Consider the following 25650-nt stretch of genomic DNA (forward strand, 5'->3'; position numbering starts at 1 on the left):
GAAAGACAAATACCATATGATATCACTTACATGTAGACTCTAAAATATGACACAAGTGAACTTCTCTACAAAACAGAAACAGGCTCACAGCCATAAAGAACAGACTTGTGGTTTCCAAGGGGGAAAGGGGTGGGAGAGGGATGGAGTGGGCGTTTGGGATTTCCAGATGCAAACTATTATGTATAGAATGGATAAACAACAAGATCCTACTGTATAGCACAGGGAACTATATTCAATATCCTGTAATAAACCATAATGGAAAAGAATATAAAAAAGAATATATATATATGTCACTTTGCTGTACAGCAGAAATTAACACAACGTTGTAAATCAACTGTACTTCAATAAAGTAAATTTTAAATAAAGTAAATGACATTGCCAATCCCATCCCTGATAAATCTAGTTAGTAAAGCTGGATAAAGAAAAAGTAAAATCATAAATTGAAACATTACATATCCAGAGGAGATTAAAAATTACAAAGAAGTACTCCTGAAATGGAAAATTTTGGTCAGATAGGAAAGTGTACATTACCAAAGATTCCTTAGAATATTGAAAATTTCAGTGGTCCACAAAGCAAGCAAGAGTTTGAGGATGTTTTCAAAGAGTTAGCTCTCAGAATGGCTCCAAATTCATATGGTATCTTTGAAACTTTTAAGAAACAGTTCATGTCAATGCTTACGAATTACTACAAGTATAGAAAGTTATGGAAATTACCTAATTTGTTTTGTAAAGCTAGTGTAACTTGTAAAACTAGTGTAACCAAAATAAAATTATATTGGATCATGTTTAATGATCATAAATACAAAAATCTTGGGAAACTGAATTAAACAATGTGTCAGAGAAGTAAACTACCATGTCCAAAGAGAGCAAGCTGTTAACATTGCAAGTTATATCAAAAAGCAATGATTGGCAGCAAATTCTGGGAAGAAGGTGGAGTCAGAAGCACCAGGATTCTTTCCCCTCACCTAGACAAAAACTGTCCTGGCAGAATCTATCTGACGTAACTGTTTTGGAACTCTGAAATCTGTTGAAGGCTTGTAACTTCCAGGGGAAAGCTTGGAGGGTAAATTGCAGCTAATTTTGGTCAGTATCCGCTCTGGACACAGTAGCAGCTAACTGTCCCTCACCCTAGGCCACATGGCAGGCAGCTGTGCAGAGGATTCTGGGGCAGCCTGCAGGAGACAGGCGGCAGAAAGGACTCTGTCCTCCAGATATTGGGGATCTGTGCTCTGATTGCTGTTTGCTGCTTCTGAGGAAAGAGGAGGCAGCCACTGTTGTTGCACCTCCCCTTCCAGCTGAAGTGACCTCCAGGGGATTTAAATGTCTGGTGCCCTTCCCCATACCCCTTTATTTTTCACTTTTTCCCCTCTTGGGAGCCAGGCATTAAATACTAGAACATTCAAAACAACTGTGTATACAGGAAAAATTAGTAAGTGACTGCACATCCCCAGTGAAAGGCTCAGAAAAGACTTGAGAAGACAAGTTTACACCTCAGGCTTTTCCTCTGCACAGAGTCAGCCTACAATAACAGCAACAAAAACCCAAAACAATAAGCAGAAACAAAAACAAGAAAATAGCAAACACCGGGGAAGGGAGAGAATCTGATTTCCAGACTTATCACATTATTCGATTCAAATGTCCAGTGATCAAAAAACCATAGAAAGAAACAGGAAAATATGGTTCATCCAAAGGAAAAAAAATCAAACCAACAGACTGTCCCTGGAAAAGACCTACAGCACATCTGCTAGACAAATCTTTTTTTTAAAATTAATTAATTTATTTTTGGCTGCGTTGGGTCCCTGTTTCTGCGCATGGGCCCTCTCCAGTTGCGGTGAGCAGGGGCCACCGCTCATTGCGGTGCACAGGCCTCTCACTATCACGGCCTCTCTTGTTGCGGAGCACGGGCTCCAGACGTGCAGGCTCAGCAGCCATGGTTCACGGGCCCAGCTGCTCCGCAGCATGTGGGATCTTCCCGGACCGGGGCACAAACCTGCGTCCCCTGCATCGGCAGGCGGACTCCCAACCACTGCACCACCAGGGAAGCCTTAGACAAATCTTTTGAAGCAACTGTCTTAAAGATGCTCAGAGAACGAAAGTAAGATGTGGAGAGAATCAAAACAAAAACAAAAAAATGTGTCTGCAAAATAGAAATATCAATAGAAAGACAGAAACCCTAAAAAGATATGAACAAAAAATTCTGGAGCTGAAAAGTACAATAACCAAAATGAAAAATTCACTACATGATTCAAAGGCAGATTTGAGTAAACAGAAGAAAGGATCAGCAAACTTGAAGATAAGACAATGGAAATTATGTAGTCTGAGGAACAGAAAGAAACAAGATTGAAGAAAAGTGAACAGAGCCTCAGACCTGGGGGACTTCATCAAGCAGATCAGCTTAGGCATCGTGGGGTGGGAGTCTCAGAAGGAGAAAAGAGATAAAAGGAGCATTATTTAAAGAAATAACGGCCCAAAACTTCCAAAATCTGATGGAAGACATGAATATAAACAACCACTCCAAGTAAGAGGAACTCAGAGACCCACACCAAGACACATAATCAACTTTCAAAAGCCAAGCACAAAGAGAAAAGCTTGAAAGTAGCAGGAAGAAGCAAGTCATCACAAACAAGGGACCCTTGATGTGATTATGAGCAGATTTCTCATCAGAAGTTATGGAGGCCAGAAGGCTGTGGGACAATACATTCAAATAAAAGAATAAAAACTGTCAACCAAGAAGCCTATATCTGGCAAAAGTGTCCTTCAAAATTGAGGGAGGACTTAAGACTTTCCCAGATAAATCAAAGCAAGGGAGTTCATGACCACTAGACCTTGCCCTTCAAGAAATGCTCAAGGGAGACCTGCAAGTGAAATGAAAGGGCACTAGACAGGTATTCGAAGCTGTATGGAGAAATGAAGATCTCAATCAAGGTAAATACCTGGGCAATTATAAAGCCAGTATTATTGGAGCAGTGGTTTGTACTTTACTTTTTGTTTTCTACATGATTTAATAGACTATTACGTTTAAAGAAAAAAATAGTTATTAGGACAAAAGCTAGTATTACTATAATGTTGATTGTAACTCCAAATCTTCTTTTCTACATAATTTAAGAGACTAATACATTTAAAAGAATTATTAGTTTATGTTTTGGAGAGCACACAACATATGAAGATGTGATTTTGTGACAGCAACCACTGAAAAGGGTGGGGACAGAACGGAAAATGAGCAGTTTTTGTATGTTATTGACGTTAAGCTGGTATAAATTCAAATTACGGTGAGCCCTCTGTATCCACGGGTTCTGCATACATGGATTCAACCAACGGTTGATCAAAAATATTTTTTAACAATTTCAGAACGTTCCAAAATGCAAAACTTGAATTTGACACATGCTGGCAACTATTTACATAGCAGTTACATGGTGTTAGGTATTATGAGTAATCTAGAGATGACTTAAAGTAAACAGGAGGATGTGCATAGGTTATATGCAAATACTATATAATTTTCTATAAAGGACTTTGAGCATCCACAGACGTTCATGTCTTCAGGGGGTCCTGGAACTGATGGATGACTGAACAGTGTCTAACAGTAGGATGTTAACCACAAAGAAACAGCTATAGAATACACAAAAAGAAATGAGAAAGGAATTAAACATTGCTTTCAAAAGCTCCACTAAACATAAAACATTGCACTTCAAAAAAGCCACTAAAAACATAAGTCAATAATGCAGAAAATGAGGGCCCAGAAAGCTGTAAAGCATATAGAAAACAAATAGCACAATGACAGAAGTAAATCCCTCCTTATTGGTAAATACTTCAAATGTAAATGGATTAAACTCTCCAGTCGAAAGACAGAGATTGGCAGAATGGATAAACACGTGATCCAAACACAGATCTTCCTCGGCTTATGATAGGGTCCTGGAAACCCATCTTATTGTTTTTGTTTTATTTATTTATTTATTTATTTATTTATATCATTGGCTGCGTTGGGTCTTTGTTGCTGCGCGTGGGCTTTCTCTAGTTGCAATGAGCGGGGGATACTCTTTGTTGTGGTGCACGGGCTTCTCACCGCGGTGGCTTCTCTTGTTGCGGAGCAGGGGCTCTAGGCGCTCGGGCTTTAGTAGTTGTGGTGCATGGGCTCAGTAGTTGTGACTTGCAGGCTCTGTGGTTGTGGCGCACAGGCTTAGTTGCTCCGCGACATGTGGGATCTTCCTGGACCAGGGCTCGAACCCATGTCCCTTGCATTGGCAGGCAGATTCTTAACCACTGCACCACCAGGGAATTCCCCCGGAAACCCATCTTAAATTGAAAATATAATAAGTTGAAAATGCATTTAATACACTTAACCTATTGAACACCATAGCTTAGCCTAGTTATCTTAAATGTGCTCAGAAAACTTACACTACCCTACAGTTGGGCAAAATCATCTAACACAAAGCCTATTTAATAATAAAGTGTGAATAACTCATGTAATTTATTGAATACTGTACAGAAAGTGAAAAACAGAATGGTTGTCTGGGTACAGAATGGTTGTGAGTGAACCGGCTCTTTACCCTTGTGATCACATGGCTGACTGGGAGCTGTGGTTAGCTGCCACTGTCCAGAATCATGAGAGAGGATCTTATCACATATCACTAGCCCAGGAAAAGATCAAAATTCCAAGTATAGTTTCTACTGAATTTGTATCATTCACTGCATCGTACATTTCAGACCCCAAAACACAGGTTGAAAATGAAAGGAAGGAAAATATATTCCTTATCTTTAAATAGTAACCAAAAGAGAGCTGGGTAGCTATATATATATATATTTTTTTTTTTTTCCCTTAGGAAGAAAAATACAAGGCATAAATTACTAAAATCAGAAATGAAAGTAGGACATTACTACCAATTCTACAGAAATAAAAATGATTATACGAGAGAACAATTGTACAGCAAAAAATTGGGTTAATTAGATAGGACAAATTTCTAGAAACACAAAACCTACCAAGACTAAATCATGAAGAAATCGAAAGTCTGAATAGACCTATAACTAGTAAGGAGACTGAATCAGTCATCAGAAAACTCCAAACAAAGTAAAGCCTTGGACCTAATGGCTTCAGTGGTGAATTTTACCAAATATTTGAATAAGAACTAATATCAATCCTTCTCACACTTTCCCCCCAAATTGAAGAGGTAGGAACATTTCTTAACTCATTCTGTGAGGCCAGCATTATCCTGATACCAAAGCCAGACAAAGACACTACAAAAAAAAAAAAATTACAGGCCAATGTCCTTGATCAACATTGATGTAAAAATCCTCAACAAAGTAGTAGCAAACATTTCCTGTAATGTAAGGTTGGTTCAACATATAAAAATTGGTTGGAGTAATACATCCTGTCAACATAATGAAGGAAAGAAATGATTTTATCAATTGATGCAGAAAAAATGACAAAATGGAACACCCTTTCATGATCAAAACACTCAATAAACTAGGAATAGAAACTACCTCATAAAACTACCTCATAAAATCCATATATGAAAACCTCACAGCTTACATCATACCTGATGGTGAAAGACTGAAAATTTTTTCTCAAAGATCAGGAGCAAGGCAAGGGATACGTGCTTTTACCATTTCTCTTCAACATAGTGCTGGAAATTCTTGCCAAAGGAATAAATCAAGAAAAATAAAGACATCAAAATTAGAGAGAAAGAAGTCAAATTGTCTCTCTTTGCAGCTAATATGATCTTGTGTGTAGTAAAACATACGGATTCTAGAAAACAAAACTGTTAGAAATGATAAATGAATTCAGCAAAGTAGCAGGACACAAAGTCAACACACAAGAATCAGTTAAGTTTCTATACACGAACAATGTGAGAAGGAAATTACCCAAAAACTCCATTAGTAATAACATCAAGGAGAAGAAAATAATTAGGAATTAATTAACCAAGAAGGTGAAAGTCTTGTACAGTGAAAACTATAAAACATTGCCTGAAGAAATTTTAAAAGATGTAAATAAATGGAAACAGATTTTATGTTCATTGATTGTAAGACAGTATTGTTAGAATGTCAGTACCACCCGATATGATCTACAGATTCAATGCAAATCCAATTAAAATCCCAGTGATTTTTTTCCAGGTAGGAAAAACCCATCCTAAAATTAATATGGAATCTCAGAGGACCCCAAATAGCCGAAACAGTCTTGAAAAAGAAGAAAAAATTGGAGGACTCACACTTCCTGATTTCAAAATTTACTACATAGCTACATTAATCAAAACAGTCTGGTGAGGGCATAAAGGCAGACATATAGACCAACAGAATAGAATAGAGAACCCAACAGTAAACCCTCACATGTATGGTCAAATGTTTTTTGACAAGGGTACCAAGACCACTCCATGGGGAAAGGACAGTCTTTTCCAACAAATGGTGCTGGGAAAACTGAATATCCACATGCAAAAGAATCAAGTTGGACCCTTACCTAACACCATATACAAAAATTAACTCAAAGTGGATCAAGGTCCTAAATGTAAGACTTAAAACAATAAAACTCTTAGAAGAAAACAAGGACAAAGTGTCTGAACATTAGCGTCAGCAGTGATTTCTTGGACATGATACCAAAGGTGTGGGTAATAAAATAAAAAAACAGGCAAATTGGACTTCATGAAAAATTTTTTAAATTGTGCATTAAAGGACACTATGAATAGAGTTAAAAGGCTACCTCCACAATAGGAGAAAATATTTGCAAATCATATATTTGATAAGCAATTAATATCCAGATTAAATATAGAACTCCTAAAATTCAACAATGAAAAAATAAAACAACCCTATTCAAAAATGGGCAAAGGAATTGAATGCTCATTTCTCCAGAGAAGATACGAATGGTTAGCAAGTACATGAAAAGATGCTCAGTAATCATTAGGGAAATACAAATCAAAACTACAAGATAGGGACTTCCCTGGTGGGGCAGTGGTTAAGAATCCGCCTGCCGATGCCGGGGACACGTGTTCGAGCCCTGGTCCAGGATGATCCCACGTACCGCGGAGCAACAAAGCCTGTGCACCACAACTACTGAGGCTGCACTCTGGAGCCTGGGAGCCACAACTACAGAAGGCCACGTGCCTGGAGCCCACGCTTTGCAACAAGAGAAGCCACCACAATGAGAAGCCCACGCACCATGGCGAAGAGTATCCCTTGCTCGCCACAGCTAGAGAAAGCCCATGAGCAGCAACGAAGACCCAATGCAGCCCAAAAAAAAAAAAAACAAAACTACAAGATACCACCTCACACCCATTAAGATAGCTACTATCAAAAAGCAGAAAACAAGTGTTGGCAAGGATGTGGAGAAATTGGAACCTTTTGCACTGCTGGTGGGAATGTAAAATAGTACAGCCACTGTGGAAACAGTATGCAGGTTCCTCAAAAAATTAAAAATAGAATTACCATACAATCCAGCAATTCCACTTCTGGGTACATACCCAGAGAAATTGAAAGCAGAATCTCGAAGGGATATTTGTACACCCATGTTCATAGCAGCATTATTCCCAATTACTAAACTGTGGAAGCACCCAAGTGTCCATCAACTGATGAACGGATAAGCAAATACACACAATGGAATATTATTCAGCCTTAAAAAGGAAGGAATTCTGATATGCTACAACATGGATGAATTTTGAAGATATTATTCTAAGTGCAATAAGCCAATCATAAGACTAATACTGTATGATTCCACTTATATGTGGCACTTAGAGTAGTCAGAATCATAAAGACAGAAAATGTAATGGTGGTTGTCTAGGGCTTGAGGGAGTGGATTTTGGGGAAGTTACTATTTAATGGATGTAGATTTTCAGTTTTACAAGATGAAGAGAGTTATGGGGATGTATCTTGGTGATGGTTGCACAACAATGTGAGTGTATTTAATGCCACTGAATCATATACTTAAAAATGGTTAAGATGGTAAATTTTATGTTATGTGTATTTTACAATAACAAAAAGGCAACGAAAAATGCAACAAGTACCTCAGTGGATGCTGAAAAGGCTGTCGATAAAATTTAATATACATTCCTCACCAAAACTCTTTCAAAACTAATAAGGTAGTTTTAACTAGTAATGTAAGTAGCAATGTAAGTCTTTTTCTTAATATAATAAAGACTTAGAGTATGTGTTCCTTGAGCATCCTTGAAGGCAAGGATCAAGTCCTCAATGATATACTAATAAACTATCAGAGAGAGAAATTAAGAAAACAGCCCCATTTATGATTGCCTCAAAAAGAATAAAATACCTTGGAATAAATTTAACCAAGGAAGTGAAAGACCTGTACACTACAAGCTATAAGATGCTGATGAAAGAAATTGAAGAAGACACAAATAAAGGGAACAATACTCCATGTTTATGTACTGGAAGAATTAATGTTGTTAAAATGTCCATACTACCCAAAGCACTCTACAGGTTCATTGCAGTCCCTATCAAAATTCCAATGGCATTTTTTCACAGAACTAGAACAAATAATTCTAAAATTTGTATAGAAACACAAAAGATCCCAAATAGCCAAAACAATCTTGAGAAAGAAGAAAAAAGCTGGACGTATCATGTGCCCTGGTTTTAAACTATACTACAAAGCTACAGTAGTCAAAACAGACACATAGGTGAATGGAACAGAGTAGAGAGCCCAGAAATATACCCACACATATATGCACAATTAAATTATGACAAAGAACATACAATTGAGAAAGGATAATCTTTTGCAATAAATGCAGTTGGGAAAACTGGACAGCCACATGCAAAAGACCCCTGTTTTACACCATATACAAAAATTAGCTCAAATTTTATTAAAGACTTGAATATAAGAGGAAACCATAAAACTCCTAGAAGAAAACATAGGTGGTAACCTCATTGACATCTATCTTAGTGACGTTTTTGTGGATCTAAATTCAAAGGCAAGAGAAACAAAATCAAAAATCAACAAATGGGACAACATCAAACTAAAAAGCTTCTGCACAGTGAAGGAAACTATCATCAAAACAAAAAGACAACCTGCTGAATGGGAGAAGATATTTGCAAATCATATATCCAATATGGGGTTAATATCCAAAATATACAAAGAACTCATACACCCAACAACAAAAAAACAAATCTGATTAAAAGTTGGCAGATCTCAACAGACATTTTTCCAAAGAAGACATACAGATGGCCAATAGGCACATGAAAAAATGTTAGCGGGGGCTTCCCTGGTGGGCGCAATGGTTGGGAGTCCGCCTGCCGATGCAGGGGACGTGGGTTTGTGCCCCGGTCCGGGAGGATCCCACATGCCGCAGAGCGGCTGGGCCCGTGAGCCATGGCCACTGGGCCTGCGCGTCTGGAGCCTGTGCTCCGCAACGGGAAAGGCCACAGCGGTGAGGGCCCCGCGTACCGCAAGAAAAAAAAAAATGTTAGCCATCATTAATTATTAGGGAAATGCAAATCAAAACCACAATGAGATATCACCTTACACCTGTTACAGTGGCTATTACTGAAAAGACAAAAAATAACTAATGTTGGAGAGGATGGGGAGAGAAGGGAGCCCTCGTGCACTGTTGATCGGAATGTAAATTGGTGCAGCCACTATTGAAAACGGTATGGAGATTTCGCAAAAAATTAATAATAGAACTATCATATGACCCAGCTATTTCACCTCTGGGTTTTTATCCAAAGAACATGAAAACCCTAAATCAAAAAGATTATGCACCCCTATGTTCACTGCAGCATTATTTACAGTAGCCAAGACATGGACACAACCTAAGTGCCCATCAGTGGATGAATGAAGAAAGATGTGGTATATATACACAGTGAAATACGACTCAGCCATAAAAAAGAATTAAATCCCGCCATTCGTAACAACATAGGAAGACCTTGAAGGTATTATGCTTTTTGAAATAAGTCAGATGAAGAAAGACAAAAACTGTATGATTTCACTCATATGTAAAATCTAATAAAACAAATGAATGAACAAAACAAAAGCCAAATCATAGACACAGAGAACAGATTAGTGGTTTCCAGAGGGGAAGCAGTGTGGGCAAAATGGGTGAAGGGGCCAAGTGTATGGTGATGGATGGAAACGACTTATGGTGAGTGCTTTGTGGTGTAGAAAACAGGGAGCGGTGAAAGTGCTGTTTTGCTTGAACCTAAAATGTCCATCACCTGATCTCAGGTTTGAGTCATTTGTTTATAACCAATATACATTCTCTAGGTTTGTTTTAATTTTTGAAAAGATCAGTGAGTATCTCAGTAGATGCTGAAAAGGCTGTTGACAAAGTTCAATATACATTTCTTATCAAAACTCAAAAGTAGTAATGTAAACTGTAGTACGTCTAGAAACGTAAGGCTCTTTCTTAATACAACAGAGACTTAGAGTGTGTGTTTGGGGTCCTCGGAGGTGAGGACCAAGTCCTCAATGATACACGCTCAGCCCAGTGTTACCAGCAATGACGTTATTTTAATGTATATTTTAAATTTTATTTATTTATTTATTTGGCTGTGCTGGGTCTTAGTTGCAGCATGCATGACCTCTAGTTGCTGCATGTGGGATTTAGCTCCCTGAGCAAGGATCAAACCCAGACCCCCTGCATTGGGAGCACGGAGTCTTAGCCCGTGGACCACCAAGGAAGTCCCAGTGGGAATGTTTAGTAATTTTCTAATGAATTCACTTTGTACTGTAGACCTGCTGCCAACAACATACTTAGTGTAACAGTAAAAGTAATAAAATTAGGATATTTAGTATCAATATTTAACACTGTTCTAGAAATTCTTGGCTTAAGTATTAACATGAAAATATTTAATCATTAGGAAGGAGAAACAAAACTCTCTTTGTAAACAGTGTATCGTTATATACCTAAAAATAATTCCTGGAGGATGAACTGAAAAAGTATTTTTAGTAGCTGAGACAATTAGCAACATGAATAGATGCAACATAAAACAAAATTAAACCAGAAGGCTTAGAGGAAAGGGGGCAAGTTATGAAGGGGGGACACTTGTCTATTGGTCATGAGAATGTGCTCTCCAAGAATTAGCTCAGGTGTTTTGGCTGCAAGTAACACACACCCTAATTCAGCCAGCCTAAAATTATTTTTGAGAGTAATCTCTTGTGACAAAAAATCACAAAGACGGAGGCTCCTGGTTTACCTTCATGCTTAGCAGCCTGCTGGAGCTCAGGCCGGTCCCCCCGCTGCCATCTGTCCTCACTGCTGCCTCTACACATCCTGGGATGCAGGACGGACCCTTCGGGGCTTACAGATCCGGCAGTGTCCAGTGGGAGAAGATCCCTGGGCAAGTTACATAATATCTTTGGCCATCAGCTTTTGAATCTATAAATTGGGAATAAATAATATATACCTCATAGTATTACTATAGGGCTTAAATACGGGTTTCCTTTCTCACTTTCTACAGTGTGGTACTGTGTCAGTCAGGCCATCTGAATGCTCTCCCCAAAGCCCAGTCAGTTCTGACTTATCTCGGAGTTTCATTTTCTCTCACTCATGTTTCAATCTCTGTTTCAGTTTTGCAAATCATTCGCTTTGACAGAGAATAAGATTGGAGGCCTTTCTCTGGCCCATTTGCTTTGTTTCTGAATCTTCTTTAACCCCCCATGCATATACTTAAAAGGTTCTTTCTTTGGTTCAGAGTCTGTACCAAGCTTCAGCTCTGTTGGGCTTTATTTTACCTGATTCCATTCTGCGTTTGTTTCTGAGGATATTCCCACTTTCAATTTTGTTGTGTAGGATCAGTCATATTGGCTTGGTTTGGGACCTTTTTTTTTTTTTTTTTGTGGTACGTGGGCCTCTCACTGTTATGGCCTCTCCCGTTGCGGAGCACAGTCTCCGGACACGCAGGCCCAGTGGCCATGGCTCACGGGCCCAGCCTCTCCGCGGCATGTGGGATCTTCCCGGACCGGGGCACGAACCCGTGTCCCCTGCGTTGGCAGGCGGACTCTCAACCACTGCGCCACCAGGGGAGCCCTGGGACCTTTGAAATTTTTCTTATCACCCTGCTTATTTGCGATTATGGAGTTGAAATAATAATTTTATTATTTAAAAAAAATTTTTATTGGAGTATAGTTGATTTACAATGTTGTGTTAGTTTCAAGTGTACAGTAAAGTTAATCAGTTATACATATACATATATCCACCTGTTTTAGGTTCTTTTCCCATATAGGCCATTACAGAGTATTGAGTAGAGTTCCCTGTGCTATACAGCAGGTCCTTATTAGTTATCTATTTTATATACAGTAGTGTGTACATGTCAATCCAATCTCCCAATTTATCCCTCCCACCCTTACCCCCTGGTAACCATAAGTTGGTTTTCTACATCTGTAACTCTATTTCTATTTTGTACATAAGCCCATTTGTACCCCTTTTTTAGATTCCACATATAAGCGATATCATATGATATTTGTCTTTCTCTGTCTGAATTACTTCACTCAGTATGACAGTCCCTGGGCCCATCCATATTGCTACAAATGGCATTATTTCATTCTTTTTTTATGGTTGAGTAATATTCCATCGTATACATGTACCACTGCTTCTTTATCCATTCCTCTGTTGATGGACATTTAGGTTGCTTCCATATCCTGGCTGTTGTAAATAGTGCTGCAGTGAACATTGGGGTGCATGTGTCTTTTCGAATTATGGTTTTCTCTGGGTACATGCCCAGGAGTGGGATTGCTGGGTCATAATGGTAGTTTTATTTTTAGTATTTTAAGGAACCTTCGTACTGTTCTCCATAGTGGCTGCACCAATTTACATTCCCACCAACAGTGTAGGAGGGTTCCCTTTTCTCCACACCCTCTCCAGCATTTCTTGTTTGTAGATTTTTTGATGATGGTCATTCTGACTGGTGTGAGGTGATACCTCATTGTAGTTTTGATTTGCATTTTTCTAATAATTAGTGGTGTTGAGCATCTTTTCACGTGCTTTTTGGTCACCTGTGTATCTTCTTTGGAGAAATGTCTATTTAGATCTTCCACCCATTTTTTGATTGAGTTGTTGGTTTTTTTGATATTGAGCTGCATGAGCTGTTTGTATATTTTAGAGGTCAATCCCTTGTCGGTTGCTTCGTTTGCAAATATTTTCTCCCATTCTGAAGGTTGTCTTTTCATTTTGATTATGATTTCCTTTGCTGTGCAAGAGCTTTTAAGTTTAATTAGGTCCCATTTGTTTATTTTTGTTTTTATTTTCATTACTCTAGGAGGTGGATTGAAAAAGATCTTGCTTCGATTTATGTCAAAGAGTGTTCTGCCTCTGTTTTCCTCTAAGAGTTGTATCGTATCCAGCCTTACATTTCGGTCTTTCATCCACTTGGAGTTTATTTTTGTGTATGGTGTGAAAGTATGTTTTAATTTCATTCTTTTCCATGTAGCTGTCCAGTTTTCCCAGAACCACTTATTGAGGAGACTGTCTTCTCTCCATTGTATATCCTTGCCTCCTTTGTCGTAGATTAATTGACCATAGGTGTGTGGGTTTATTTCTGGACTTTCTGTCCTGTTCCATTGATTGACTATGATTTTAAAATGCTTTGGACTCTAGAGTCTTTTGCCATTCAACCATGTGTAGATCTGGGGGGACATTTTTGAAATGATCTCTCTCAAGTCTGTGGCACATACCCGTTCTTGCCTGGCCTCCCCTGTCTGTGGTTCTCACACATACGATGGTGTCTTCTTCCCTCCACCTCCCTGAGTGAGTCAGAACTGAGTCTGTCTCCTCTCCGTTTCTCTTCTCTGTGGGAGCTTGAGTGCCCAGCCAGGTCAGTGTCTTGTCAAGGGTTCTGCTTTAGCCAAATGAGCCAAGCGTATTGAATGTCTGGGACCCCCTCGTCCTCTGTGCCAGCTGGTGCCCCATCTAGCCCGGGTAACCGTCACACTCACCACGAGGGTACAGGCTCCGTTCCTATTGCCTGTGCCCTCAACCAGTCTCTCTAGCAAGTTCCATCCCTGTGTTTGTTCACCTCAGGGTCTATGTTCTTGACAAGTACCTAATTTATCCACCTCCCATCTGTTCTATTTCTTTAATATTCTAAGGTGCTCAGATGTTTTGATCCCATCCTTCCAGTTCCCAGCAATATCCATGAGTTGTGACCGTTAACATAAAAATAACAATTAAATTGGACCCATTTGCCACTGTTTCTCGTTACCCTCTGGTGTGAGTGACCACACTGCGTGAATATTCCAGACACGCCTGCAGCACACCTCTGGTACAAAGATCACAGCCCCAGACCCCCCATCACTCGTGATAGGGAGTTGGGGGTCATCCCTTCAGATGCTTCTGTCCTCGAGGGCAACGGGTGGGGTTGGTGCAGGCTTGCTGGGCTGGGGCAGCCAGTTCTTCGCGTCACATCAGGAAGAGGCCTGTCTCAGGAAGCTGCCGTGTGTGTCCAGCATGGTGTGGCAGAGGCAAAGTCCAGACCAGAATCACTATTCGTCCCTTCTTCCATTGTGCATCTCACATATGGATTCAATGTCTGCTGCAATGCCAGGGGCTGCTCTGGGCTCCGAGGGTTCCCAGGTGAGTGGAATCCTCTCCTCAAGTGCAGAGACTCAAAGTATTCTACTGCACTGCGGTGCCGATATGCAGGTTTTGTTCTGGGTGCCAAGAGGACAGGGTACCTAATCCAGCTAGGATGGGGGTGGGAGTCAGTGAGCTGTGATTCTGATTTGAGACTTGAAAGATAAATGGGAATTGACCCGATGAGAGGCCGGGGAGCAGTGGTGTGAAGATGGGGAAGGACTTCCCAGGAGGAGTGGTCTGCACGTTGGATGCCCAGGAGCTGCTCTCTGACGAGGGTGAGGGAGAGGTGGGCAGGGTGCAAGCAATTGGGTTGTTGTTGGGAGGTAAAGAATGAGGCAGGATGGTGAGAAATGAGACTTCGAAACAGGTAAGAACCTGATGACGGAGGGCTTTTTATCTCTCGTACGGGAACTCGGCTTACTGTCCTGTGAGTGGATTGGTGGCTGTGGTGACACGGAGGGGGACGAATACAGGACATTCGAGTCACAGGTGGAGGGGTGAGCTCTGTGTCTGCTGGAATGTGTTTGAGAAACCTGCCTGAACCTTGAGAAGCAGCCTCGCTGGAGGAGGTGGGTGTAGCGCCTGGGCTCTGATTAAACCGTGAGAACACAGGCAGCGTGTGGAGGAAGAGAACACTGGAGCCAGCTCTGAGCTGGGCTGATTGTAAAGGCGCGGGGAACCGATGGAGTCAGACAGCAGGGCCCTGGGACCCGGCGGACCCACTGCTGGCAGACCACTCGGTCTTTCTCAGGTGGCCATCGGCTGTCCTGCGTTCCCACTCCGTTCTCTGCGGCCAGCCAGGTTCTTCTGCATCCCAAGAAAAGGTTGGCCTAGCTTATCTCCTCATGACTTACTGGCCGGTGAGCTTGGCCGAGTGGCGGCAGGGTCGTCGTTAAGAAAGCTTGGCGGCCAGGCCCTCCTTTGGCAGATGGTATCTTTGAAACTTTGAAGAAACAGTTCACGTCAATGCTTATGAATTACTACAAGTATAGAAAATCTACCTAATTTGTTTTGTAAAGCTAGTATAACATGTAAACCTAGTGTAACCAAAGTAAAGTTATATTGGATCATGTTTAATGATCATAAATACAAAAATCTTGGGCAACTGAATTAAACAGTGTGTCCGCTCGGGTGGGGCGCCTGTCAGTCAACACATCTCTGCTGAATCTAGGGCTCCCCCTCAAATCGCACAGAGACTCTCAAGGAGGAAGAGACGATGGCTGCAGGGGGTGGAATAACTTCAAGTCTCTGGAGAAGGAGGCTGTGGCCGGGTTAAGAGCGCAGCCCGGGGCGGGTGGTGGAGCCCGGGGAGCCTGGGCCGTGACAGCCCTCAGCCAAGCCCTTAGTCCTGGGATGGCGCCCAGAATGTAGGTCCCTCACGTCACCAGCCTTCTCTGGGTTTGCCCGTCCCTCTTTAGCCGGAACTTCTTCCCCCGTTTCCTCACCCCGTTATGAGACACACGTCACAGTGGAAAGAGCCTGGGCTTGCCAGTACACTACTGGGTTCAAATTCCAGTGCCTCCATATGGCAGCTGTGTGACCTTGGGAAGTTTTGTCTCGCTGAGCCTCCGTGTCTTCAGGAAAGTGGATGCAATGCCGATACCCTTGCTGTCCCCACCGCGCCCTCTGCATAGGGTAGAGATGCAATGCAGATGAGGGAACAGCGGGGCAGCGGTGTGGCTGCAGCTGTTTTGCCCACTTCTCCTGGTCCTTTCCTCTCTATCTCCTGGAGAAACAGTCTTCCTCTAACTCCAACTTCTTCACAGACACTCTGTCTTTTCTTTCTCTAACTAAACCATCCACCGTAAGCCTTCAGAACTGAAGGGCAAGTTCTCTTCTCCCACATTCCGCCCCCGCTAAGTCAGGGAGATGGTGCAGGTGTCCCCTTGTCTCCTGGCCATCACTTCTGTACCCTTACAGTCCCGGCTACTTTGAATGCCATGCCAGTTGGCTGTGCCGCTCTTTGTCACCATTTTGCTACTGTCTGTGAGCATCTCTTCTTTGAGGACTTTGGAATGTGTCTGCTCAAATCACCGACCCGCAGTGGCATGCAGTACAGAGGCTGCCTGTGTGAGCGCCGGGTCCTTCTTCCCACGCACGGAACTGTGGGTCCCTGTGTGCTGCTTCTCTCTGCCCAATTGACAGGACGTGCTGGGTGCCCTCCTGTGTACCAGGCTCTTTGCTAGACAGTGGCGTTCAAATGTTGAAGCAGGCTTATAAGGTCCCTGCCATCATTGAGCTTATATTCTCTGTAGAAATCCTCTCTCTTTCCTGTATTTCTGCCCCTACCTCTATAAATGCACTCAAGCATTTCCCATCCTTAAAAATACTTCTGCCGTAAGAATATACAGTGGGGAAAACACAGTCTCTTCGGTAAGTGGTGCTGGGAAAACTAGACAGCTACATGTAAAAGAATGAAATTAGAATATTTTCTCATACCATATACAAAAATAAACTCAAAATGGATTAAAGACCTAAACGTAAGCCCTGAAACATAAAACTCCTAGGAGACAACATAAAGCAGAACACTCTTTGACATAAGTCATAGCAATATTTTTTTTGGATCTGTCTCCTAAGGCAAAGGAAACAAAAGCAAAAATAAACAAATGGGACTACATCAAACTAAAAAGCTTTTAACAGGGAAGGAAACCATCGTCAAAACAAAAAGGGAACCTTCTGAATGGGAGAAAAGATTTGCAAATCATATGTAAGGGGTTAATATCCAAAATATATAAAGAACTCATGCGCGCTTCCCTGATGGCGCAGTGGCTGAGAGTCTGCCTGCTAATGCAGGGGACACGGGTTCGAGCCCTGGTCTGGGAGGATCCCACATGCCGCGGAGCAACTAGGCCCGTGAGCCACAACTACTGAGCCTGCGCATCTGGAGCTTGTGCTCTGCAACAAGAGAGGCCATGACAGCGAGAGGCCCGTGCACCGCGATGAAGAGTGGCCCCCGCTCGCCGCAACTAGAGAAAGCCCTCGCATAGCAACGAAGACACAACGCAGCCAAAAATAAATAAATAAATAATTAAAAAAAAAAAAAAAAAAAAGAACTCATGCAACTCAACAACAAAAAACCAAACAACCTGATTAAAAAATGGGCAGAAGACCTGAATAGACATATTTCCAGAGAAGATATCCAGGTGGCCAATAGGTACATGAAAGGACATTCAGCATCACTGATCACCGGGGAAATGCAAATCAGAGTCACACCGAGATATCACCTCACACCTGTCAGAATGGCTAACATCAACAAGTTAGCAAGGATGTGGAGAAAAGGGAACCCTGTGCACTGTTGGTGGGAATATAAGTTGGTGCAGCCACTGTGGAAAACAGCATGGAGGTTCCTCAAAAAACTAAAAATAGAACTAATAGAAATAAAATGATCCTGCAGTTCTACTCCTGGGTAAAACATCCAAAGAAAATGAAAACACTGATTTGAAAAGTACATGTCACCCAGTATTCTTAGCAGCTCTATGTACAGTAGCCAAAATATGGAAGTAAACTAAGTGTCCATCAACAGATGAATGGATAAGAAGACCTGGTGTATATATGTGTGTATATATATATATACTGCATCACACACACACACACACACACACACACACACACACACACACACACACACAATGGACTGTTACTCAGCCATAAAAAAGAATAAAATTTTGCCATGTATAACAATGTGGATGGACCTGGAGGGTATTATGCTAAGTGAAGTAAGTCAGACAGAGAAAGACAGATACTGTCTGTTATCACTTTTATGTGGGATCTAAAAAATACAACGAATGAATATAACAACACAGAAGCAGACTCACAGACATAGAGAGCAAACTAGTGGATACCAGTGGGGAGAGGGAAGGATGGAGGGGCAAGATAGGGGTAGGAGGTTAAGAGGTACAAACTGCTATGTCTAAAATAATAAACAAGGATATATTGTACAACCCAGGGAAATATAGCCATTATTTTGTAATAACTTTAAATGGAGTATAATCTATAAAAATTTAGAATCACTGTGTTGTACACCTGAAACTAATATAATCTTGTAAATCAACTGTACCTTAATTTAAAGCAGTTTTTTTCTGTTTTGTTTTGTTTTGTTTTGGCTCTGTTGGGTCTTTGTTGCTGCATGTGGGCTTTCTCTAGTTGTGGTGAGCCGGGGCTACTCTTCATTGCAGTGCACGGGCTTCTCATTGCGGTGGCTTCTCTTGTGGAGCACAGGCTCTAGGCACATGCGCTTCAGTAGTTGTGGCACGCGGGCTCAGTCGTTGTGGCTCACGGGCTCTAGAGTGCAGGCTCAGTAGTTGTGGCTCACGAGTTCTAGAGCACAGGCTCAGTAGTTGTGGCTTGCGAGCTCTAGAGGGCAGGCTCAGTAGTTGTGGCTCACGAGCTCTAGAGCGCAGGCTCAGTAGTTGTGGCTCGCGAGCTCTAGAGGGCAGGCTCAGTAGTTGTGGCTCGCGAGCTCTAGAGGGCAGGCTCAGTAGTTGTGGCGCACGGGCTTAGTTGCTCTGCGGCATGTGGGATCCTCCTGGACCAGGGATTGAACCCGTGTCTCCTGCATTGGCAGGCGGATTCTTAACCGCTGCGCCACCAGGGAAGTCCCTTAAAGCAGTTTTTTAAATAAAAAAAAAAAAAAAAAAAAACACGTCTGCCCTTGTCGTGCATCCCTTTAGCCACCACCTCTCCCCTCTGGTCTTCACCCCTTACCCTGGAGCAGCTGTTTGCCCCGGCAGCTGGGCTCCTGTGCCAGCCATGGTGCTGAAACTGTTGGCCAGAAATCCCAAATGTCCGGTGGGCTGAGAAGGCGCGGTGCTGCCCTGTCCCCTCCCGAACCCCGCTCGGTGACACAGCTCCCACCTCACTGCTTCACTCTTTGCTCGCATTCTCCTTTCAGTCTTTGCCGCCGCCTACGCCTCCTGTGTTTCTCCTCGTTTGAGTGCTGGCCTTGTCTGCGCTGCTCTCCCCAGCCGTCCTCTGTCCCTTCTACACACTCCTCCTGGGAGGTTTCGGCCAAGGCCACGTCTGTGCTGCCACTTCCACAAAGAAGGCCCCCAGAGCTGCCTGGGCTCCCGCGGGCCCTGCCCTTTTCCTCTGTCCCCTCTCTCGCCTGGTGAGCCCCTTATCAACGCCAGAAGCCGGGCCTTTCCGATGCAGGCCTCTCCTCCTCCCGACACGCTCCACACTGAGCTGGTCCCAGGTCCCTGGATACACCTCCAGAGCCCCTCTCTCATTCTCTCCTCCCCATTTCTTCTCTCATATTCAGAGGCTTCTATTGTGTCTTTCCCAGACTATTACATTAGCTTCTTTTTATTCATCTTTAACTTTTTATTTGTATAAAATATAAAGGGATTCAGAGATAAATAAAATATAATCTCTGCCCTTGAGAAGCACACGGTCCTGGCTGGTCACGGGCTTGTATACAAACATGTCTTGTAAACGAGCGCGTCTCCTGGCAGCAGGCAAGATGCACCAGTAGAAGCAGGTGCCGTCTGTTGGGCCACACAGGTGTGAGATGAGGCAGGAGCTGATTAAGGTGCCACCCGTGGCTGACTGCTGTCCTCCCGACACCCTTGAGTGCATCTCTGGCCAGGTGTTTCTGTCCTGTACGCTCTCCTTCAGCACACTTGTAGATTTCCAAGACATCCTGCACACCTTGGTGGGCATCTTTCCGGGAATCTGACCTTTATTCAGTTAAACTGTGGCAGAGGAAGGTTTGCACAAAAAAAGACCCTAAACGATACACACACAGAGACGACCTCTCTGTGCCCGAGTGTCTCCTGGGTTGAATGAGGCCTAGCCCAGCCCACATAAAACCCGGAGCCCACAGTTTCTCTTCTCGATTCTTTAATTGTTTAGTCAGTATCCTGTCATGTTGTCAACACGATCAGAAAAAGCAGATCAAAGGAATAGGCTCCAAAGCAGCAGCTCAGGTATTTCTACTGTTAAAATAGAAAAAGAGAGGGCTTCCCTGGTGGCGCCGTGGTTGAGAGTCCGCCTGCCGATGCAGGGGACGCGGGTTCGTGCCCCGGTCCGGGAAGATCCCACATGCCGCGGAGCGGCTAGGCCCGTGAGCCATGGCCGCTGAGCCTGCGCGTCCGGAGCCTGTGCTCCGCAACGGGAGAGGCCACAGCAGTGAGAGGCCTGCGTACCGCAAAAAAAAAAAAAAAAAAAAGAAAAAGAGAGTTAGGGCTAGATTTTGGGCAGGGTGACCAGTATATTCCCTCTTGTCACCGTCTATGCTCTCTGGACCCCCGTGCCCTGCACCCTGGCCCGCAGCAGGGCTCAGCCTGCATCCTACAGTCTCCCTGAGACAAGAGCATCCTTCTCCTGCAGCATCCAGGGCAGGGAGAGAGTCCACAGACATGTCAGCCCACCCCGCTGGCATCCGCCCCGTAGGTCGTCGCCTTATCTGGGAATTGGGCTCACCTGGATGACAGGTAATCTGCCCTGATTAAACGTTAATCCAGCAGGTGGGAGTGGAGCTGGTACTTCAGCAAACTGTTCTCAAAAAGTGCGTGGAGGTGCCGGTGATGATTCTGGCCGAGATTCGGGAACACAGGGTCCTCTTTTCAGTTCTCTCTGAGTTGACTCACCTTTCTACGCCCAGGCTTTTTAGGCTCTAAGGGACACTCGGCCCTCTCTGTCGGTAATTTTTGGGTGCACCTCCCCAAGGTCTTGGCAGAGCTGCCCTGGTGTGTCACTCGGCTGCGGCTTGGTCCCTGCCACACCTGATCCCGCTGACCTCCCTCCATCACTTAGACACCCTCTTGGGTTGTGGAGCTTTCTGGCTGTCTGCATCCAGTAGAGGAGAAGCTCCAGGAGGCGGGGGCTGGCATGTCCCCTTTGCTCGTCACCTGATCCCAGGTGCCCTGCTGTGTCTGGGCCCTGGCTGTGATGGGCTGTGGGTTTTTTCTGCTGTGCTCACATCTGCTTGCCTGTCTTTCAGGAGCCCAGCAGCTGGGGCTGCCGTTTTACACCGACCCTGGAGGACCAGGGATGAACCCTGCTGGGAACCCTGTGGCGATGGCTTTCCAGGTCCAACCCAACTCACCCCAGGGAAGCATGGCCTACCCACCGCCCCCTTCCTACTGCAACACGCCACCGCCCCCATATGAACAGGTGGTGAAGGCCAAGTAGCCGGGGGAGGCTGTCACCCGCCCTCCCTGGTGCCCCATCACTGTTCACCTCCAGGAATGGTCTTCTGAGCCACTAAGGGCAAATTCCTTTCTGATATCTTCAAAGCAAGCACAGCTTCCTTTCAAGTTTTCCTTGGAGGACCAGTATTTGAATTCACCCCGTGTCTCCTCTGTTGCTTCTGTTTCCAATGTCATCTGTGCTCTGGCCGAGTGGAGAGTCCCGAGGGTTGACCCCCAAGGGTGGCGCATCCAGACCCTCAGGGGAGAGACCCCGGCAGAAGGTGAGGCAGGGCGCGTGCAGGTGAGTACGCGTGAACGCGAGGAGGGGCCCAGGGCGCCCGGAAGGCCCCACACACGGCAGGCGGCCCGTCTGAAACGAGGCACCACAGGGCCAGCTGTGTGAGCCCCTTGCCCATCAGTCTTCCTCTTCCAAAGGCTCTCAGAGAAAACAGGCGTTGGTGGCGCAGCCTCGGAGCCCCGTCTTCTCCATCCCCTTCCTGAAGACCAGAGCTGCCCTCTGCACAGCCAGGGCTGGGAGAGCCCTGGGCACGGCTTGCACCTCAAGGAGATGGGGATCTAGAATCAGGCCAAGTTGCTGTCTATAGTTACCTGAAAGTCACTAAGGAACGTTATTTAAATTCATGGGAAATTGCCCCCTGCCTCCAACCAGACATTGCATTTGATGAGCTCTTGGTCTGACTTGGGGAAAAGAGTGTTCGAGCCCTTTTCAGTGTGTCCTGTGGAAGATGGCGTGGAGTCCTGTCCTGAGGTCAGGCTCGGAGTCTTTCCTGGACATCGGCAGCTCTCTGGCCTGTGATCACAGCCAGACAGCTCTGCGCCGTCCCCTGAGGTCGCTCTGACGGTGCGTTGTGATGGACACTTTCAAAGCAGACAGGCGCATCCGGCTGGGAAGCCACGTCAGCCTCTGGAGAGAGTTGTCCCAGCAGGGCGCAGTCAGTGGCTCGAGCCTGGGTTGGGCAGGCCTGGGCCCTGGCTGGTTGGCCTCAGCAGGTGTGCGCCGGGCTCCGAACGGGAGGAGCTTGCTAAGAAAGAGACGGGAACGCAAGACCCCAGGACTGCAGAGCGATCTCTTCAGAAAGGACTGAAAGGCTTCACTGATGATGAATTCATCAAAATTAGAATAAAGAAGATCTGGTTGGAAACGCAAAGCCTGGCTCAGAAACCTCTCTGGCCCTGGGATCACAGGTAGTCCTGGGGTTGTCAGGGGGCCGGGGTCCTGTTCTTCTGCATAGTGAGTAATGCCCACGGTCGCGTATTTAAACCCAGAGTGAGACCTGACAGGTCACGTGTAGGAAGGGCAAAGCCGCATAGCCGAGACATGTAGGTCCCTGTATATGTAGTGGTGGGGTGGAGTGCATTTTTTTTTTATTTTGTGGTACACGGGCCTCTCACTGCTGTGGCCTCTCCCGTTGCGGAGCACAGGCTCCGGACACGCAGGCTCAGCGGCCATGGCTCACGGGCCCAGCCGGTCCGCGGCATGTGGGATCTTCCGGGACCGGGGCACGAACCCATGTCCCCTGCATCGGCAGGCGGACTCCCAACCATTGCGCCACCAGGGAAGCCCAGAGTGCTTATTTTTGAAATGAACTCAACAGAGCCTCTTGAGGAGTTGTCACTCATTGAACCTGAGCGTCAGGACATCTCACCGAGTGGATACTGAGGGTTTTCATTCCCTAGCCCTAGTCTCCGTGTCCCTGCTCTACTGGGACACGTCTGTGGCGTAGGAGTGAGGAATCAGGATGGGGCCACACTGACTTACCTTTTCTAAGGGTGGGGAATCTGGGAGCCTCCCCGGGAATTCCACAGGACGCTCCTGGAGCCAGATGAACCCCTTGGAAACAGTCTGTGAACACGGATGCTGCTGCCGGTGTCTTTGACCACCGAGTGTGACCTCCGAACTCCTGTGCCCAACTTAGTACCTCCCCGCACTCAAGTCCTTGATTCGAATGAGACAACGAAGCGCAACATTTGCTGTTTACAACCCAGGACAGCTGCATGGGTCCGGAAGGTCCTCTTCCTCCAGGTCATTCGTTTTGCATCTTCAGGTCCAGTTTCTCCCGAGTTGGATTGGGTGCAGCTGAGTAGCCACCCAAATGTCCGTGACGAAATGTTGTTTATCTTTTTGATAGCAAATGATCTTGAGACAGTGATTTACGTAGCACTCAACAATTTTATATTCATGTTTGTGTGAGATAAATTTTGTTTTCCCTTGAACCAGGGTGAGAACCCACTACCGTGGGCACTGACACTGTGTGTGGAAATTCCACTCGCAGTGACATTTCCTGCCCATTCTGTTTCCCCCCGTGCTGTCGGTGGACAGTGCCCACCGCTTGGAGCCGGTCCAGTTCCTGGTGTGTGAAGTTCCACAGAGTTCCGTAGCAGGTGTGGCCAGGAGGAGCTGGGAGCAGATCCGTGCGTGCTTTTCCTCTTGTAACACTTGGCTTATTTCTCTTTTCTGTACTTTTGATAGGGTCATGTTTCCTATGTATGCAAAATAAAAATAAATTTGGGTGTGTGCTTTGACTCTTTTGCTGGGGAGTGGGAAAGAGGGGAGAGACGAAGTTTCTAAAGAAGGATGCACAGTGGGCTCTCAGTTCAGCTGGGTGGGGTGGATGGAGTGCGTGAGGAATGCACCCAGTCTCAGGAGAACTGGAAATTAGATGCGATCCAAGAAGATAAGGAACTTTTGTTTCACCAACACATTTAAAATATCTAGCTAAGGAAAAAATTCTCAGAATAGGAAGACAGAAGCATTAATTATGTGGACTCACAGCTAATACTGATATTAATTATCTGGGGGCCTGAGTGTACTTTGCATAGGTAGGGGAGCCTTGATTTTAAAAATCCAACTCTAGGGCTTCCCTGGTGGCCCAGTGGTTAAGAATCCGCCTGCCAATGCAGGGTACACGGGTTCGAGCCCTGGCCCGGGAAGATCCCACATGCCGCGGAGCTACTAAGCCCGTGTGCCACAACTGCTGAGCCCACGTGCTGCAACTACTGAAGCCTGTGCACCTAGAGCCCATGCTTCACAACAAAGAGAAGCCACTGCAATGAGAAGCCCGCGCACCACAAAGAAGAGTAGCCCCCGCTCGCCACAACTAGAGAAAGCCCGCGCGCAACAACGAAGACCCAATGCAGCCAAAAATAAATAAATAAATTTATTTAAAAAAAGAAAGAATCCAACTTTATTTGGTCAGAAACTGTATTTCTCTCACAGATCTATAGCTGCTACAGTTAGGCTGTATTTTAGATGAATCACCAACTGAGATAATGTTTATCAAAAAGTGTCTTATAATTTACTATATTAAAACAGGACAGGAAATAAGGTAGAAGAGGCCAGCCTGCCTGCTGGTGGGGAACGCAGAGCTGATTTAGACGCCTCACTGGACAACCCGCTGGTCCTCAGCTTCCCCCAGTGAAACGGGAGCAGGTCATTTACACATCAAAGGTCATGACTGGAGATGGTAAACAGTACTCACTCTTGTCTGTCCCTCCCAAATTTCACTGAACTCCCAAAAGTCCATGATAGTTATCAAGGCAAAAAAGTGCGAGATCAGAAATTGTAGTTTCTGAAATAGAAGGTGAGTTGCTCTCAAGCAAGGGTAGGGAGGGAAAGGCGGTAGTTGGCTTCTTCACGCCTGTCATGGTCAGGAGGAAGTTAGCAGCGTGCCCCCGTGTGGGTGCAGAAGAGATGCGGATACGGGTGGCAGAAGTCGTGTCCTCTCGCCAGAGCCCCATCCCCCAAAACCTGCTACCCACTCGTGCCCTTGAATGAGTTTCTCCCCTCAGAGGTGACGAGGTTGTACTCACAGGCTGCTAGGACCTTTCTCACCGGAGTCTAGGGCTGGGCCCTAGGATGCAGGTGCAGGAGTTGGATGGGTGGAGGGGTGAGGGGGGCAGAAAGAAGGTGACAGGATCCACCGAGGGCAGAGTCTGGTGGGCGGGAGGCCTCCAGTCTCCAGGTCCCCGGGCAGGCAGTCCCGCTCTCCACGCCCCTT

At 44.8% G+C, this 25650-nt stretch overlaps 2 protein-coding genes across 3 annotated transcripts in view; one reads left to right on the plus strand and one right to left on the minus strand.

Annotated features, from left to right (window-relative positions):
• Nucleotides 1-24167, plus strand: part of VOPP1 (VOPP1 WW domain binding protein) — a 114791-nt gene extending 90624 nt beyond the window's left edge. The window contains exon 5 of one of the 2 annotated variants that reach the window (XM_032643415.1): nucleotides 21442-24167. In XM_032643415.1, the coding sequence (XP_032499306.1) occupies nucleotides 21442-21632 (191 nt within the window). In that variant the 3' untranslated portion in view covers nucleotides 21633-24167. The remainder of the gene's footprint in view (nucleotides 1-21441) is intronic. The other variant, XM_032643416.1, reaches the window with a different exon arrangement.
• LANCL2 (LanC like 2) overlaps nucleotides 1-25650 on the minus strand; it is a 98026-nt gene that overhangs the window by 2551 nt on the left and 69825 nt on the right. The gene's annotated exons all lie outside the window — the stretch shown is intronic.

Source organism: Phocoena sinus, chromosome 9 (genome assembly GCF_008692025.1).
Source record: "Phocoena sinus isolate mPhoSin1 chromosome 9, mPhoSin1.pri, whole genome shotgun sequence".
Classification (NCBI taxonomy): domain Eukaryota; kingdom Metazoa; phylum Chordata; class Mammalia; order Artiodactyla; family Phocoenidae; genus Phocoena; species Phocoena sinus.